The sequence below is a fragment of the Canis lupus genome, chromosome 4 (assembly GCF_003254725.2).
Source record: "Canis lupus dingo isolate Sandy chromosome 4, ASM325472v2, whole genome shotgun sequence".
In the NCBI taxonomy this organism is placed as follows: domain Eukaryota; kingdom Metazoa; phylum Chordata; class Mammalia; order Carnivora; family Canidae; genus Canis; species Canis lupus.
Genome location: NC_064246.1, coordinates 72,981,495 through 72,998,537, shown reverse-complemented (window position 1 = coordinate 72,998,537; position 17,043 = coordinate 72,981,495). Strand labels below are relative to the sequence as shown.

General features: G+C 41.5%; 1 protein-coding gene across 9 annotated transcripts in view; it reads right to left on the bottom strand.

The window, feature by feature from the left end:
- LOC112652725 (UDP-glucuronosyltransferase 3A1-like) overlaps nt 1-17,043 on the bottom strand; it is a 119,545-nt gene that overhangs the window by 19,332 nt on the left and 83,170 nt on the right. For 2 of the 9 annotated variants that reach the window (XM_049109360.1, XM_049109354.1), the window contains exon 7: nt 12,074-12,673. The exons of 2 other annotated variants lie outside the window; for them this stretch is intronic. In XM_049109360.1, coding sequence (XP_048965317.1) covers nt 12,397-12,673 — 277 coding nt within the window. In that variant the 3' untranslated portion in view covers nt 12,074-12,396. Of the gene's footprint in view, nt 1-3,075; nt 3,178-5,328; nt 5,526-12,073; nt 12,674-13,783; nt 13,982-15,491; nt 15,724-17,043 lie in introns of those variants that run through there. 5 more of the 9 variants (XM_049109362.1, XM_049109363.1, XM_025436390.3 and 2 more) reach the window with 5 other exon arrangements.

The window sequence follows — 17,043 nt, the reverse complement described above, 5'->3', positions numbered from 1 at the left end:
GAAGGACAAACATTATATGTTCTCATTCATTTGGGGAATATAAATAGTGAAAGAGAATAGAAGGGAAGGGAGAAGAAATGGGTAGGAAATATCAGAAAGGGAGATAGAACATGAAGACTCCTAACTCTGGGAAATGAACTAGGGGTGGTGGAAGGGGAGGAGGGCAGGGGGTGGGGGTGAATGGGTGATGGGCACTGAGGGGGGCACTTGACAGGATGAGCACTGGTTGTTATTCTGTATGTTGGCAAATTGAACCCCAATAAAAAATAAATTTATTATTAAAAAATTTTTAAACCAAAATTTAAGCAAATTAAATCTAAAATTACATAAAAGGGAAAATACATCTTGACAAAGTGGAATTGTTCCTAGAACACAAAGATAGTTTAATATTTGAAAACCAATTAGTGACTTTCATTATTTTGACATAATCGGCATATGTATTTGTCCAAATATATCAACCTATATATTTTAATATATGCAGTATATCATATGCCAATATTACTTAAATGCAATGGTTTAAATAATGAAGATAGGGAACTTCAGTGTGTGGTCACAAGAAGGTGACAGGACATACTGAAATTCCTACTTTAAGTAACTAAATAAAACCAGACCAAATACATGTTGAAATGGTTTTTAGACATTGGATACCAGGTGGCACAGGACATTCATGGGTGGCTGGAGAAAATATCCAAGATACAGCTCACGGAGGAGGTTCCCAGACCTGGACTGGCCTTCTCCCTCTCCCTCAGTGGAACACTTCAGATTTGGGGGAGGACATGGCAGCTAGCATTCATGGAGCACAATACCAGGATACCACAAGGGAGCCATCGGGAGACAAAGCTCTCAGGCTTGGAGTCTTCCTGAGAACAGTCAAACATGTGATGAAATTACCCAAACCCCATAAAGAATAAACAGAGCAATGCCCAGGGGTTCTACAGAGCCTCTTTTCAAGCCAGTACTGCAGCTTGACAGTTAATGAAGATATAAAGGAAAGCTCCCCAATCAGCTGGATAAAGGTGCATTTTGATCTAACTCCTGTAACTTTGTCTCAATTGGCTCTAAAATTCAGAGGCAAAGGTGGTTATAATTTATTAAGCTCTATAAACCCCAGCTATAAGAAATCGACCCCACCTTGATAACAGCAGACTAATATAGTAGGCTTCTCTTTTCTTTTCTTTTCTTTTCTTTTCTTTTCTTTTCTTTTCTTTTCTTTTCTTTTCTTTTCTTTCTTTCTTTTTAACTCGCAATGCTAAGGTGAGCAATACTAGATAGATAAACTGAGGAGCCCTGAATCCAATCAAAAACTCAATTGCACGATGGGGCTTCCTTACATAAGCTTCTGAGCTGCTCTTCTACCTCCACACCCAAAGAAAGCAGAACTAACTGGCTGAAAGAGGGAGAACTCTCTAGTCAAAATAATGTTCCTCTAGGCAAAACTTTGCTTCAGTGTTTGTAGGCAAGCCCCTGAGAATCAATGATGTAACTGCACACATCCCCAAAATAAAGACCTGTCACTTGGGGAGTGTCTACCTGGTAGACGGAGAGGTACAGCAAGTTCTCTTAGGAAAAGGAAGAGTCAGACCTGCAGACAATTCAGTCCTCTGTAGGGCGGCTTCTTGTGATTTCAGTTATTGATTGAAATAAACTTACACCTCAGCACTAGCACCTGAAGTTACGTCATTATTTCTGAAGTCATTTATTCATTAAAGTTGTAAATAAAAACCCTATAGGGAAGTTATACAAGCAGATAGTTGATGCAGGCTCAAAAGTTTCAATAGTGAGTATTGAACCAGGTCAACTAAAATAATCCAATCACGTGTTTCCTTATTTGCAGACCTCTACCAAAGTCTACTGCTGAAGAGAAAGATAAATAATCCATTTCAAAACCTCAGAAATTTCCAGTGAATCGTAAATATTGCAAGAAACTCTGGACTATTAAAACTTGGAACCAAGAATAAAACAAAGGGGAATCCATGGGCTTCCCATGGTTTCTAGTTTCAGTGTGGGTGGATGTGTTAAAGTGGTAGAGGGTCTAAAGCTTTCAGCAGTTCCTCAATCCACGAGAACCATCAAAATGAAATGATCATGGACTACAATTACCATGGTTGGCAGTCAAGGCAAATACACAATCAGACTGACAATCAAGGCAGATACAAAGGGATATGTGTAGAAAGGATATCCAGAGAACGATGTAGAGCCGGGTCTAGAAGGTGATTAAACAGGAACAGAGCCTGAAGTTCATCTTAGAATTTCATAATTGCTCAGACTTGTTTTTCATCAAAGGTGATGAATTTGGAGATTTTTTTAAATTAAAGCTTCAGTATTTCTCAATGAGGAACCCAGAACTTAAAGTTCTAGATCCACCTGCTCTATTATTAACCCGCTGTGTGAACATGAACAAATCTTTTGAGTTCTCTGGTCCTCTGATTGCTTGCCTGTCAACAGAGAAGACTCAACAAGATTGAAGAGCTTAATCTTCGCTGCAATATTCTTGGATTCAGTGACTCAAGAACTTCTAACATCACTATGCACAAGTCATGGGCAGCCAATGATGTCTCAAGAATATATGATCAACTCATTGATAGATTCTGATCCTAGGACATGACTAAAAGATATTCTTGTAAAGCTTCCTTAAAGTTCAGGTCTCATAACAGGAGTAGAAAGTAATCTAGAAACAGGAAGCGCAGCTCTTCTTATGTAACAGAAGCTACAAAGATGGTTGAAGACTTCTCTTCAAAACATATTAAAGCCACACCACACAGTAGTAGTTATCAAAATGATTAATAATGATGTATGGAGGCTTGCCTGAGATGAAATGACACCTAGCTAAGGGGGTAAAACATGGAGTTATGGAATGTGGAAGTTCTGGAGGCCAGGCCTCCAGAGCCTAATATGATATCCAGCAGGTAACATAAGCATACATGCACACATATTTCCCCTTCTTTCAATATAGTTAGATTCAAAAAGATTTTGTGCTAAGCAGTGCTATACAAAAGACACTGTCTCTCTGGGATAGAAGAATTTGATGATTAACAAAAAATAAATAAATAAACAAACAAGAAATCAAAAACCCACCTGGGATAAAAAATTCTTCTCCATAAAGAAGCATGGTGACATTATGACCATGATCTTGAAGAATCTGAGATACCTGGTCCATCAGCAGATAATGGCTTCCACCTAGGAACAATACAAAATTTCATTTTTGTAGGGATGAGAACAGAGGGTCTGAAATTGATGTGGGGGAAGGAGAAATCCAAGGTAAGGGGGCAGAGACAGCCAAGAATCCTACAGTGTCTTCATAAATCTTAACCTGTGGAAGTCATCCATCAGTATTTCCTTTAGTGACTGATAGTCTCTAAGTCAGTGTGAAGAGCTTCTCTTCTTAGGCCTTAGGAGTTCCTGATCCTAAGTACATGCTGATTGCAGCCAGCACTTATGGAGACACAGTAGAAATTAGGCACAGTACCGTGTTTGGGAGGGGGAAGGGTTCCTACTGACAATTGGTCAGAGCTTCTTATGGGAAATTTCCCTTAAGAAATTTATGTTACAGTCAGACCAAGAAATGGGAAACTTGAGTATTGGTGGAAGAAATAGCCATTGTAGCAGAAGGAGGTACACCCACCATTTAGAATCCAAATCTTTGAAATTCAAATATATTTGGCAGGATGTTTCCAGTTGGAGCTGGAAAATTGCTGAACATCAGATTAAGGCATTCAGGATAACTGTGTGCCCTAAGATGGACCTGCAGGACCCTGCACATGATAGGTTTGGAGATCACCCTTCCTAAGATTCCTGAGATTCTATGAAAGAGAAGTTTGATCCTCTGAGGAGGTACAGGTTCTATCACTGCAAAGACTGTGTAAGACATCAGCCATCACGCGGATTGTGTTGAGTATGTGGATCTCAGCAGCAGAGAAAGTCAGATCCAGGGGAAAGGAATAGAATTTGCCCACATTGGAAAGTGGGGGTTGTTTGGAAGATAAAGGCCTCTTGATGATTGGGTCAGCAGAGAAGGTTGTAGGACTATAGCAGTGGTGTGGAAACTACTGGAGTTTTTTATAACTATACCTGTGCTGAGTGAGGCAACACAGGTTATAGAAAACACAAACCTGTACCTCCTGAGACTGCTTCTCTGGCTCACATCGAATCCTTGGAAGAAATGGATAAAAGAGAGAAGCCCTCCTGCAGAGGCCACCATTCCTGAGGGTCTTGGTGAGCCCAATACCTTCTGGGACAGAGGCGGGGCCTCTGGCACCTCCAAACCACACCAGCTCCATCTCAGAGACCAGAGGACCTGTGCTTTCGGGAGGTGGGGAAACATTTTTTTCTGCTGCCTCTATCATTAAAAAACAGATTTAAAATGGAAAACAGGGTTTTTAAAATAGTGATTTTTAGGAATCCCCACTGTAAAGAGTAGAGTTTGGGGAAGAGGACAGGTTTGAGGTAAGAAAACAGTAAAGTTGGGGTGTGTCCATGAGGGAGGTCTTGTGGGCTCTGGCAAAAGGCCCCTTATTCCCTTGAACCTCAGTGTCCCTGTCAGGAAATAAAATCAGGTGACCCAATTAGATGATCTTTGTGGTTTCTTCCAGTTCTCAGATCCCCAGATTCTTGGGGCTCTAACAGTAATCAGGGGAGTTTCTTATCCTTTCATGATGAATCCAGAAGTCTTGGGAAAGCTCCATCCTGTGATGCCTCCTATCCTGCTAAGTGTTCCTGTTCCCTTCTGCTCCCTTTGAGGCAAAAGTAAAGGTAATAAAACTCAGTTGACAGAATTAATGCTTCACTGTCCTTCAAAACCTTCCAGCAGCAAGGACAAGAGAGAGGGGCCGCCTCCTGTGCCCCATCGTTTCTCCAGGTGTCCCATTAGACACATCTCACTTTGTGCTGCTGCCCCCAGGAACCCCCATCCTTGGCCTCCAGGAGCCCAAAACTGACCTCAGCTTCCACTGTCTACTACCATCTACTCTGCACTCCCCCAGATTTTTAGGGTGTGCCTCCAAAAATCCCATCCTTCCCTGGAGTAGATGGCTTAAGGTCTCCAGGCTAGCACTGGATCTAAATTCTGGCCCCAGCTATGCGCCATGGGAAGCACCTCAAAGCAGATAAAAAGAGAGGAAAGGAAACCACTGTTTTCTCCAGAACTGACTCCCCCAGCCCAGCAGTGGGGACCCCTCTCTGTGACACAGGCCTGCCCACCTCTCCCTCCACGGGCCTGGGACACAATCCAGTCTGAAAGCCCACAGGGTTTCATGACCCCAGGGTGTGTGCTTGAGCCCCGCACTGGTGCCCGGGATGCAGCTGTCTCTGATTTTCCCTCCAAGCACTCACCCAGTGAGGATGTGGTCAGGATTTTGGCGGCCTCTGAGAGCAGGAACCCAGGCAGGAGGAGGCAGGCTAGCAGCAGCGTTCCCTTCCCCGCCATGCTCGGTCCGTACTAGCTGCGGAGTCCAGCCCTGTGCCCAGAGCCCTGAGCCCTGAGGCCTTCACAGTGACCTGTGAGCTCTGGGAACACGTGTGCACTCGCAGCCAAGGAAATGTGCTGGCAGGCAGCTGGAGAAGAGCAGAGGGGTGGCTCCTGCCTGTCTTCTCTACTGTTTGTCACTTCTGGCCCTACTGCTCCTCCCCCAAGGTGCTTGCCCCACTGGCTAATTTGTCCTCAGGCTCCTAACCTGGGGCAGCTGGAAGGAGGAGTTAGTGAGCTTTCCTTAACCCCTCTCTGTCCCTGCAATCACCACACTCTCCCTAAGAGAAGACACTCTGAACCTGGGATGGTAGGGACCTTGGGAAGTGGCTTCCAAGACAGTTCTATGTTCAGGTGACTCAGGCCTATCTCCATTTTAAGGACTCTACCCAAATTTTCCCACCTCCTAGCTGCTCCTTTGGCCCCATACTGCCATCCCCATGCCTCATGTCCCTGGGTACCTGCTTAAATCTCTGCCAGTGTTCGCATCTCAAGGTCCCAGAAGCTGATTCCCAAAGGAAAATGACCTGCAGTTATTCAGATGGTTTCTTTGGAAAGTAACTACTGGGAACAAGTGCTCGTGTCCCCTAAGAGTTAAGTCCCCCTGGAGGGCCAGGTCTTGACCTGAAGCTCCGAACCTCTGAAGGTCAGTCTATAATTCTGAACAGGCATGACAAACTGGGACTGCTGCAGTGGGCGCCAGGAAGTTCTAGTCTTATCAATGTTTGCACTTATTCATTAGAAAAGTTACAAATCTGCCCAACATTATTCCAGTTTTCCCCTATGTTTTGTGGTTACATGCATGTTCATTCACAATTATCATCTCGTCAGGTACTCTATCTTCCCAGTGAAAAAATTAATCTACATCAGGAAAGCACCATTTAATATTAATGCAATTACATTACTTTGTCTACAAACCTTACTCTGATCCCTCCAATTGTCCAAATCATATCCTCTGTTGGGATATGAATTTGCTGGTGCAGGAGCCAATCCAGCATCACACAGCGCCTTTAGTTATCGCCTCTGTTCATCTCCTCTAGAGGATTTTTTCTAAGCCCTTCTTTGTATTTCATGTCATTGACATTTTAAAGAGTACAAGCTGCTTATTTTGATGGATTTCCAAACTGGGTTTGCCTGATGTTTTCTCATTATATTTGAGGTTGGTAGGGATTTGATGGGAATACGACAAAGGTGGCGTTGATCCCATCTCAGTGATCACAATGGGAAGCATATGATGTCACTTGGTCCTGTTATTAGAGATGATAACTCTAGCTGTCATTTACGGTGGTGTTCACCTAGATTCCCAACTGTCAAGTTGCTGTTTTTTACCCTATAATTAGGAATAAAAGTGTGGGCAGACATTTTAAATCTGTATAAATATTCTGTTCCTATCAAATTTCACCCACTCATTTTATCATCTTTCAAAATTCTTACCTGAAGCAGTTGTCATGTGGCAAATTAATGACTTTTAACTACATTTTCTTCATGTTTTGTCAAGTGGCAATGTATCATTACAAAAACCTTTCCCTTTGCCCCATCTATCAAGTTATCAATCCATCAACCAATCTCTCTATCATCTAGCTCTATCAGTTTGTTATTATTTATTCATCAATTTATATTTATCCAATGGTCTCTGATCTCTTACTATCATCGTGTATTGGATTGCTCCTGTTAAACATCAACCATTTTAGAACTTTTTCTTTCTTTCTTGCATGCAATTTCCAGACTCCTCTTGTACTTTTCTGTCTGTGTCTTAAATTCTTCCATTTCATGAGGAGAGCTTTTAGTAAGGAATGATATTTAGAAACCTGGATATGGATGGCAAAAGAGCTCATTGCTAATGAAGCTCCACTCTTTATAACTATTTTTACTGTGGATAGACTTATTCAATATAGAGATATAGATATATAACATTTACATGTGTGTGTTTAGTTTGTGAATGACTGTGAATTCATACCGATACTTCTCATTCCAAAATAGTACCACAGAGATTATTTTAATCTCCTCCATTTCCATTAGTAATTCCTAAGGTTTTATTGCAAGGTTGGGAAACGTCCTTTCACCATCTTTGGTATATTTACTCATTTGTTCAATCATAATATGCACTGAAAAAAAGGTTACCTACCACATATTCATCCACCAACTGTGAGTATCAGCTGTACTCAAGAGACTACTTTAAGAACAGTCTACTCGGAAAATAGATATTTTACAGTTCTTTTTTTTTTTAGATTGACATGGCAGATATTCACAGTACTATGTTCAAAATGTAGTTGGGTTCACTTGTTTTTTTCAGCATACTGCAATTACATTGCTACATTAGAAACCTTTTTGAGTTTCTTTGTTCCTATTGGTGTTCCATTTTAGTTTTCTTTTCCACTATTTTTGTTTTAAATATAATTTTGTTATGTAAAATACTAACATGCCCTCAAAACCCAAACTATGTACACAAAGAAGTCCATAGACCTGCCATTTGTTTCCCTGACCATCAAGCTATTCAAAAACAGCCTCATAGATACTCTATCACATTATTCTGATTTTCCTTCCTCTGCTTCTTTTTGCAGAAGAATGAAGATAGATTTATATTTTTATTCTCTCCTCCTTTCTCTTGTCTTAAAAGTGAGTGTACTATATATCTTTAGACTGTGCTCTTTCTTACTGAGCAGATTAGAATCCAGCCAACATTACTTTTTAACTTGTCTTGTTCAGTATACATTATAATGTCTATTGTTCCAATGTGTGCATTTACCATAGTTCATCCCTCAATCTTTTTAAAAGGTTTTATCTATATATTCATGAGAGACACAGAGAGAGAGAGGCTGAGACACAGGCAGAGGGAGAAGCAGGCTCCACGCAGGGAGCCCAATGCGGGACTCGATCCCGGGACTCCAGGATCACGCCCTGAGCCAAAGGCAGACACTCAACCTCTGAGCCACCCAGACATCCCTCATCTCTCAATTTTAATAGTTTTTTTAAATTTTGGGAATAATAGTCCTCTATATGTGATGAAATTTAAATATATTTCTCTCACTATTTCATTTGTATTTTATTTTTTTTCATTTGTATTTTAGCCATACAAAAAACTTTTAATATTGTCAAATTAGTTCAATTAGATAATGTTTCTTTGTGGCATCAGGATTTTAAGTTGTATGTAGAAAGTCTTCCCATGCACACAGGTTATGGAGAAATTCACCTCTTTTTTTACTTTTTAAGACTCAGTATATTGTCATTTTTATATTAAATATTTGATATGTTTAGAGTTCACTCTTAGATATGGTGAGATATGGATCATATATTGTCATTTTTCTAAAATGTTATCCAGGCATCTCAACATTGTTTGTTCAAGCTACTATGCTGTGTGCTGTAACAACAAAATAAATAGATCACAGCTTCTGACTCTTAGGATCTTAGAGTTTCTAAATACGACACATAAATGTCAACAATTTCAATACAGTAAACAACAAAAATGCTTCAAAAGAGGATATCCAGTGAGCTCTGCTGCAAGTGTTGAGGTCAAGTTCGGCCACACTGATGTGAACATAAATGTGAAATCAATGTTTGATAGGAAGACGATGTAGAAGCTTTTTGTTCCAATTAGAGCTGAATGGCATTTCTGAGAGAGGACACAGCTGGGTCAAGGACACAAGGGTACAGAATAGCACAATGTGTTGGGGTGGATAGGACAAAAATTCCCTCCTTTGCCAGATTTAATAAGGATCCTCTGAATCCTCTTCTAGACTAGGGTTCAACCTTGATCTGCTCCCCTGCCCTTGGCCCACTGAGCCCGCTATTAGCAAAGAACCCACATCTTCCAAAGTGCCCAGCATGGTGTCTGTAAAAAAATGAGATCAGTCAATGTTGGCTGAATCAAATTGTTGAACTGGGTAAAATGCACTCATATTAAGGACTTTCAAAATATGAAATCTGCTTTTCAGAAAGAGCTTATTCCTTGAGCCAAGTGGAAGTTTGTTTCAGACAAGTATTCAATTTCCTTCTTTTTTGTGGCTGATTGGTTGACAAACAAATAACCATCTCACAGTAGCCTGCATTAGGATATCACAAACCCTTGGAACACCTGGTTGCTCAGTGGGTTAAGCCTCTGGCTCTTGAGTTTAGCTCAGGTCATGATCTCAGGGTCCTGTAGTCAAGAACCATGTCAGCTCTGCACTCAGGTAGGAGTCTGAAGATTCTCTCCTTCTCCACCTGTCCCTAACCCTACTCATGCTTTCTCTCTCTCTAATAAATAAATAAATAAATAAATAAATAATATTTTTAAAAATCTTTTATGATTTGAGCTTGTGGGATCTGAATAATAAATCTGTGCTACCATAAGACTATAATGATTTTCCTTTGGAATGTTCATAGCCAGTGTTCACCTTTAGGTTGATAATACACGTTGAGTTCATTTTTGTGTATCATATGCAGTGAAGTCAATGTCCTTTTGTGTATATCATTAAGCAAAAATCAAAGACTCTTTCAGAACAATTTGCTAAAGATATTTGACTTTTCCCATTGACTTGACTTTCCATTCTCTCCCAAATCAACTGAACATGTCAGTGTGGGTCTATTGCAGTTTTCAGGATTGGGAGTGGTAGCCAGAAACAAATCACAGAAAGATTGTATTCCATGCAATGAGAGCTGACAAAAGATCTGAACCAGGGAATGATGAGATCAGATGTTCATACCATCAAGGCCATGCTGACAGCCCCATGGAGAAGGTTTTGATGGAAGGAGACTAAAGGCATCATCTTGGCTCACTGGCTCCTTTGATTAGATTTCCTAGATGGAAGTGTAGCCCAGGAATCAACAGAACAGGGTTGGCCTCCCTGTGATCAATCTCTTTGGGGAGAATGACAGGCTGGAACAGGAATGGGACTCACCAACTGAAAGCCTCATCCTTTGGTCTTTTTGTTGATTATGAGGGGAAACATCTTGGCTATTTATTCTAATGACAACACAGAGAAAGTTTCAGGTCTGCCTTTCAAGGGACTATTATCAGAGACCGATTTCAGAGATTTCATAAGAATTGCAGAAATAAAACCTTGAATTACACACACACACACACACACAGACACACGTGTCCTAATGTGGCATGCTTGAGCTGTATATGACATAGTATAGCACGAGAACTCACAGAACTCAAGTAGACACTTGGCACCAGCTCTGAATTCTACCCAGAGAATCCTATTCTGACATTGGCAAGGGTGGGCTTCTTTCCACTTTTGTAGGGAGTATTTGTAATAGCTACTTCATCCTCCATTTGAATTATTTGAAAATGTGTTGAAACCCCAGAATTAACCAATCAAAAACCAGCATGTCTGGGGCTGTCTAGTGTATCCACCATTTTCTTCACTATGGTTCAATATACGAGATACCATACGTTTGAAACTTCTAGAGAGACACTGATTTGCATGTGAGAATGCAAAAGCAAATGTGAGGACACAATCATCGGAAGGTAAAATATATTATACAAGGAATTTGCCAGAGAGGGAGCCTGATGTCTAGTAAAGAAAATAGAAAAGTCTAAAGATAGTTAATTAATTTTTTTTTAGTTAATTAATTTTAAAAAGAGGAAGGAGCTATAGACAGTAGGATGGAGCAGGACACAGGCCCATATAAAGAAACAGAGCAAATAAACAAAAACTCTGGTAAGGCCTATTACTTCTAGTGTAAGTTGCTAGGAACTGAGTATAATTTCTAAAGGTTCACACATACAGGAATACTCTTTGCACATTTGGGGGGCAGATGGGTGTTTCCTAAGTCAACAAAGTGCTTAGAACTGCCATAGACACTGACCGTGAGGCCTCGAAACTCATGCAGAGGTCTGGGTTCTACACTTGAGGTCTCTCCATGACTAGATTTTTAAGCCTGAGAATCTTGAGACAGGATCTGTGAAAAGTGAAAAGCAGAACAACCACCCTGGACCAAGGGTAGATTCCAGGTTTACCCTTCAAAGGAGGTGCTCTTCACAGGAGGGGATTCAGCACAGTGACCACAGAAGGAGTCCTAGGGGTCATGCATGTATAACCTCAGGACAGGGACCAGGCTTTCTGAGCTTGGAGGTGAAGGGGAAAGGATCTGCAAGAAGAAGTCCCAAAATAGAATAACTGGCCAATATCTTCTGTTATATCATAAAAAGTGAGCATGAAGACAGAATGAGCAGTGTTTAGGCACCCAGGATGCAATAAGCAGGGCCCTGCATCTAGGGACAAGGAGTGGGGAGGAAGGTGGGCTATCTGCTGAAGATTTGGGATCTGAGTGAGGTGTCCATTGATAGGGGCAGGCAAGTCATGAAACCAGGATACAATTCATAGACACAGAAAGTAGAACCAGGTTTGCCAGGAGCCTACTGAGGTGGTAGTAGAGGCAGGCATGGGAGGAATTACTGTTTCATCAGCAAGGTGTTTGAGTTTGGGAAGGTGAAAGCAGTTCTGGAATCGGGTGGTAGTGATTTTATGCATGATAATGTCAATGTGCTCATTGCCATTGATTCTACACTAAATAGTTAAAGGGTAAATTTTATATAATATATATTTTACCACAATTTAAAAGAATAATCACAAGAGTGCTTCGCAATAATTTTTAAAAAGATTTTATTTATTTATTCATGGGAGACAGGGAAATAAAGAGAGAGAGAGAGAGAGAGAGAGAGAGGCAGAGACACAGGCAGAGGGAGAAGCAGGCTCCATGCAGGGAGCCCGATGTGGGACTCGATCCCGGGTCTCCAGGATCAGGCCCTGGGCTGAAGGCAGCGCTAAATTGCTGAGCCACCTGGGCTTCCCTTCACAAGAATTTTTAAACACAAGGAGAAAATAGTGAAACAATATTTGCAAGCTACCCTCAGTACTAATACAAAGAAGACACCAGGGGTGTCCTGTGCTGGGGAAAGCCATCTGCAACCAGTGGCTCCCCAAACACCTGTCAAGGCTGAACCTCCATCAGGCCTTCTTCTGCTTCCTGGCCCCACACACCCACCTGGCCACCATGCCCAGCAGCTTCCCACAGAGCCACAGGGTACCCAGGGTGACCACCAGCAGGAATAAGATGACGTCCAGCAGGTACTGCTCATGCCATGGCTGCTGCAAGGCATAGGGCTTGAGGTGTGCTGCACCCCCTGTCTGGAGGATGTGGTCGATCCAGCCCACCAGCCTCTGGGCAGGGGTCAGGGGGTGAGAGCGCCTGATGATGCTGGCAGCCACGGCTGCTGACTTGTACCTGTTGGCAGAGACAGTGTTGGGGTGTTACTCATGTGAACTCAGAAGTCTTAGAGACCTTGTATCAACACACACACACACCACACACACATTTCATCCATATGCACAAAAGACTGAATTTGAAGGAAAAGTGGTTGGCCTGATCTTGTCACAGTCGAAGTTCTAACCGGTCTCACCATGCAAAGATCCAAGCCTAGTGCTAAAATGCTAAACTATACAAAGATGACTAAGCTGTAAGGACAAGTCTCTACCCAAGGACACTTATGCTACAATAAAGGAAAAGTATACAAGGGATATATGCGATGACATACATCCGATTCAGGGTAAATGTCCTCGAGACCCTGATAAGATACTCAGTCCATCGTGGTTACCACATTCTTGACCTATATTAGAATTTACTTAAGAGAACATGGACCCTTTAACTGAGAACACAGGGGAAACAAGAGACACACCTGGCCATCCAGGGGAGCTTACTCTCTACTAGCTAGTAGAAGGGACACACAATAAATTCAAACAGAATGAAATGGGGTGGTTACTGATCCTGAGAAGTGTGAAGAAGAGAAAATGAGTTATGATTGAAGGGGCTGGGTAAACAGTGCATCTAGGACTGTCACACAAAGACCTCTTGCCTCTCTGAGGAGAGGACATTGGAGATGAGTCCATGTCATGAGGATCCAGCCCTGTGAAGGGAAGAGAAAGATGTCGTAGGTAGCATCACTGATAAAGGGCCTCAGGCAGAGACAGTGTGCCATGTGGCATGGAGGATAGGATGGTGACCTCCCTAGTATAATTCTACTATCAGCAGCCCCAAAATATAAGACCTCTCACAGACCCTGTGTAAGGTCAGAGTCCTCAAAACCCTTAAAGTAGAAACTGTTCTTGAACCTAACATCTAACCTACATTGCCCAGTCTTGCCCTCAGGAGAAACAGGTCAGCTATTAGCATCACACACATATTATTCTATGGAAGTTTGGAAGCTTCAGCTTTTATTGCAAAAAAAAAAAAAAAGTGCCACACCGTGCTGTTGTGTTTGATGTCTTCATTCAGCCTAAGTGACCACAAACCCAAGTGGCCACAAGAGCTCCATACCTCTTGTCTTCTATGACTTACTTCATCTTCAGAGCAAATGTCTCTGCCTTGATCTGCTGTAGCTGTATAGAGACACCAAACTTTTTGGCTTCACTCGAATAAGGTTTTCAGCCTGTTCTTCAAAGACAGGAATCCCGACCATGGACACACCATGTTGGATAGCCTCCATTATGCTATTCATCCCACAATGGGTAACGAAAAGATGGATGTGTGGGTGAGCTGTTGCAAATCAGGAACAGAACAGAAATTTTTAGGGTAAAACTTTCAGGACACCAGATAAAGTTCCAAGGGAAAAAAAAAAACTACAAAGGGATATCAAAGTATGTTGCATAACTGAATTTACTGATTTAGCTTAGGACACACTCAATGGTACATTTTCCAAGATATAAAATTCTGGATTTGTTTCTATACAGAGATTCCTCTACATCAATCCATTTAAGGGGGAAAATCCAGGGAAAGCTTCAGAGAAGAGCTAAGCAAAACATATTCTTCGTAAAATCCATCCATCTATCCATCCATTCAATCCATCCATGCATACATCCTACATCCATCCATATTATTCTCTCCACCCTGTTTCTCTCTTTCCTTCTCCTAGTCTCTCCCAGTGTCACACTCTATCTTCTCTGATTTTCTATCTCCAACTCTGCTTCTTTCTCTTGGCCTCTAGCTCTCATGCTCACTCCTTTACTGCCCTTTCACTTTCCTCTTATCTGAAGCCTTAACACTTTTACTAACATCACATCTCATGTGGCATTCATCAGACTCACACTGTATGTACTTTCTCCTCAATTTCATAAGAAATCCTCTAAACTAGGCAATGATGGACCACCCATCTTAGTATTTCCAGTTCCTGCATGCTCACCTCACTCTTATTTAGAGAAAATTTAAACAAGCACTGATAATGAAGAGTTCATCTCAAATACTGCTTCTCAGTAGTGATGTGCATCAGAATCTATTTGTGTTTCTTTGAAAATCAGAATCCTTTTTACTACCCCATGCCTTGTAAATAAATGTGCAGAACCTTCTATCATAACTTCCCAATATGTTTGTGAGGCATTATTTGGAGATGTATATCTGATATAGTCCACGGCTTTGGCAAAGATGGGGCTCTAATAAGTGGCACAGGACAAAAATAACCTATTGGAATATAAGGAGCTCTCCGTTACCAGAGAATTTGATGGAGTAAATAACCAGCTGACAAGTTACTCAGGTTGACACTCAGATATCTTGGCACACCCTTCAGACACCATCAACATCAATTCCGTGAAAGCTTGCTTACATCTTAGGTAGCATAGAATGCTCTAATATGTGTGGGAGTGTGTGTGTGTGTCTATAATGGCACATGGCCTAAGAGACACTCAAGAGGCCAGGAATGACAGTGGCAACAAGACCCCCAGTATGTGTTCTAAGAGTCCACAAACTGTCTTCAATTGTGTCTGGACAACCTTGGTCTGTGTCAAAATAGGTAAGATCAAAGCAACCTCATGACAATATCACTTCTGGCTATAGGTATCAGGACTGCAATAGATTAGGAAGAAGAAAACATGCTAGTTTTAGCCACTTGGGAAGTATAGTCTCATTTCCCAAGAACTCCAGTTTGCTGCTCTATTCCTGTCCCATAAAGATTACTTTTATCTACCACCTGCCCTTTCTCCTGCTGGTGAGGTTGCCCAGTGGAAGCCTACAAATACCTAAATGGAAAGAGAAAAAAGATCCAGGCACTCCTTACCCAGGAGGTCATTCTGGGGAAGCCAGTCCACAATCTTCACATTTGCTGCCAATTTGACATCTTTGGGCCAGTGAGAAGGATTGTACTTCCATATCACCCCTTGAGACAGATGAGCAAAGGCACCATTCATCTCCCTGAGGACTTTCTGGGATTGAGAGAGATTCACCATGGAGCCCATGGCCACAAGGACAAAACCAGAGTCTCCAAACTTGGCAATGAAATTCTCAAATTCCTGGAGAGAGGTAAGAAAGGAAACGAGGTGAACAAAGTTGTTCATGAAAGCCCAGACAGCCTTAGAATCAAAGTCAGCTATTTACAAAATATATCCTCCTCTCCAGTGAGCCTAAGCTCACTGTCTTGAACTGGCTCTCATAGCCCCTGAGACGGCTCACTGCTCTCTGCACTGTGTTCATATCCATTGTGTCTGGCAGCCTTGAGGCCATTTTTCTGAAACCTCAGGACACATCCTACCATACAAAAACACTCAATAATCTCAAATGAACGTGAAGAGAGCTTTAGTGATCTAGTCACTACCACAATAGCCTACGTTGCCCATAAAGGACTCAAAGCATACTGTGGCACCAACATCTAGATCCAGGACTTGCATGTATAACAATGTTTTATAAAGAGGGAAGTCCACGTGTTGGGAATTTTTCTTCATTGAAAACATGGCCCCAGTACCAAAGTCATCCTCATCCTCATTCTAGGTGTGGGGGCATATATATTGTCATTTAGGAGTGTCCCGATGCCATTCCTAAATGCTAGGATGCTAGTGCCTGGGAGAGTGCCAGTTGCTGTCCTGGCCCAGTACAGGGCAGTAGGGTTTCTAGAAGTTGAAGTAGATGCTGGGAAAGGGTCTCTATCAGGTGACTCTCTCATATAAGCCTAAAGCCATCTGTCTTCTTTGTTGAGGGGTCTAGGAAAGTTTTAGCCCATTTTTAAATTCCTGGTTTTCTTACTGTTAAATTCTAAGAGTTCTTGCGTATTGTGTATATTTGCGTGTATAAAGTGCTTATTTGCATATTTGAATAACCATTTTAATAGATATGTCTTTTCCATATACTTGCTCTTGTTCTGTGGCTCCTCTTCTTATTCTCTTGACAGTGCCTGCTTGGAACAGAAATTTTAATTTCAACTTAGCACACTTATCAACCCCTTCTTTCATATAACATAACTTAGGTTTTGCATTTAAAAAGTTTTCACCAAACCCTAGCTCACCTAGATTTTCCCTGATATCATATTCTAAAAACTTGTACAATTGCATTTGCATTTTATATTTAGGTTTGTGGTCTGTTTTGAGTTAATTTTTGTGAAAAGTTTATGTTCTGAGTCCAATTTTGTGTGTGTTGAGATATCTATTTTCCATCACAGTTTTTTCAAAGTATGTGTTTTCTCTATACAGTTGTCCTTACTTCTTTGTGTAAGATCAGCTCACTAATGTCTGTGGGTCTATTTTTGAATTCTCTATTCTGTTACATTGGCTATTTTCTTAATCTTCTGCCAGTATCATACAGTTTTAATTATTATAGCTTTATAGTAAGTCATGAAGTTG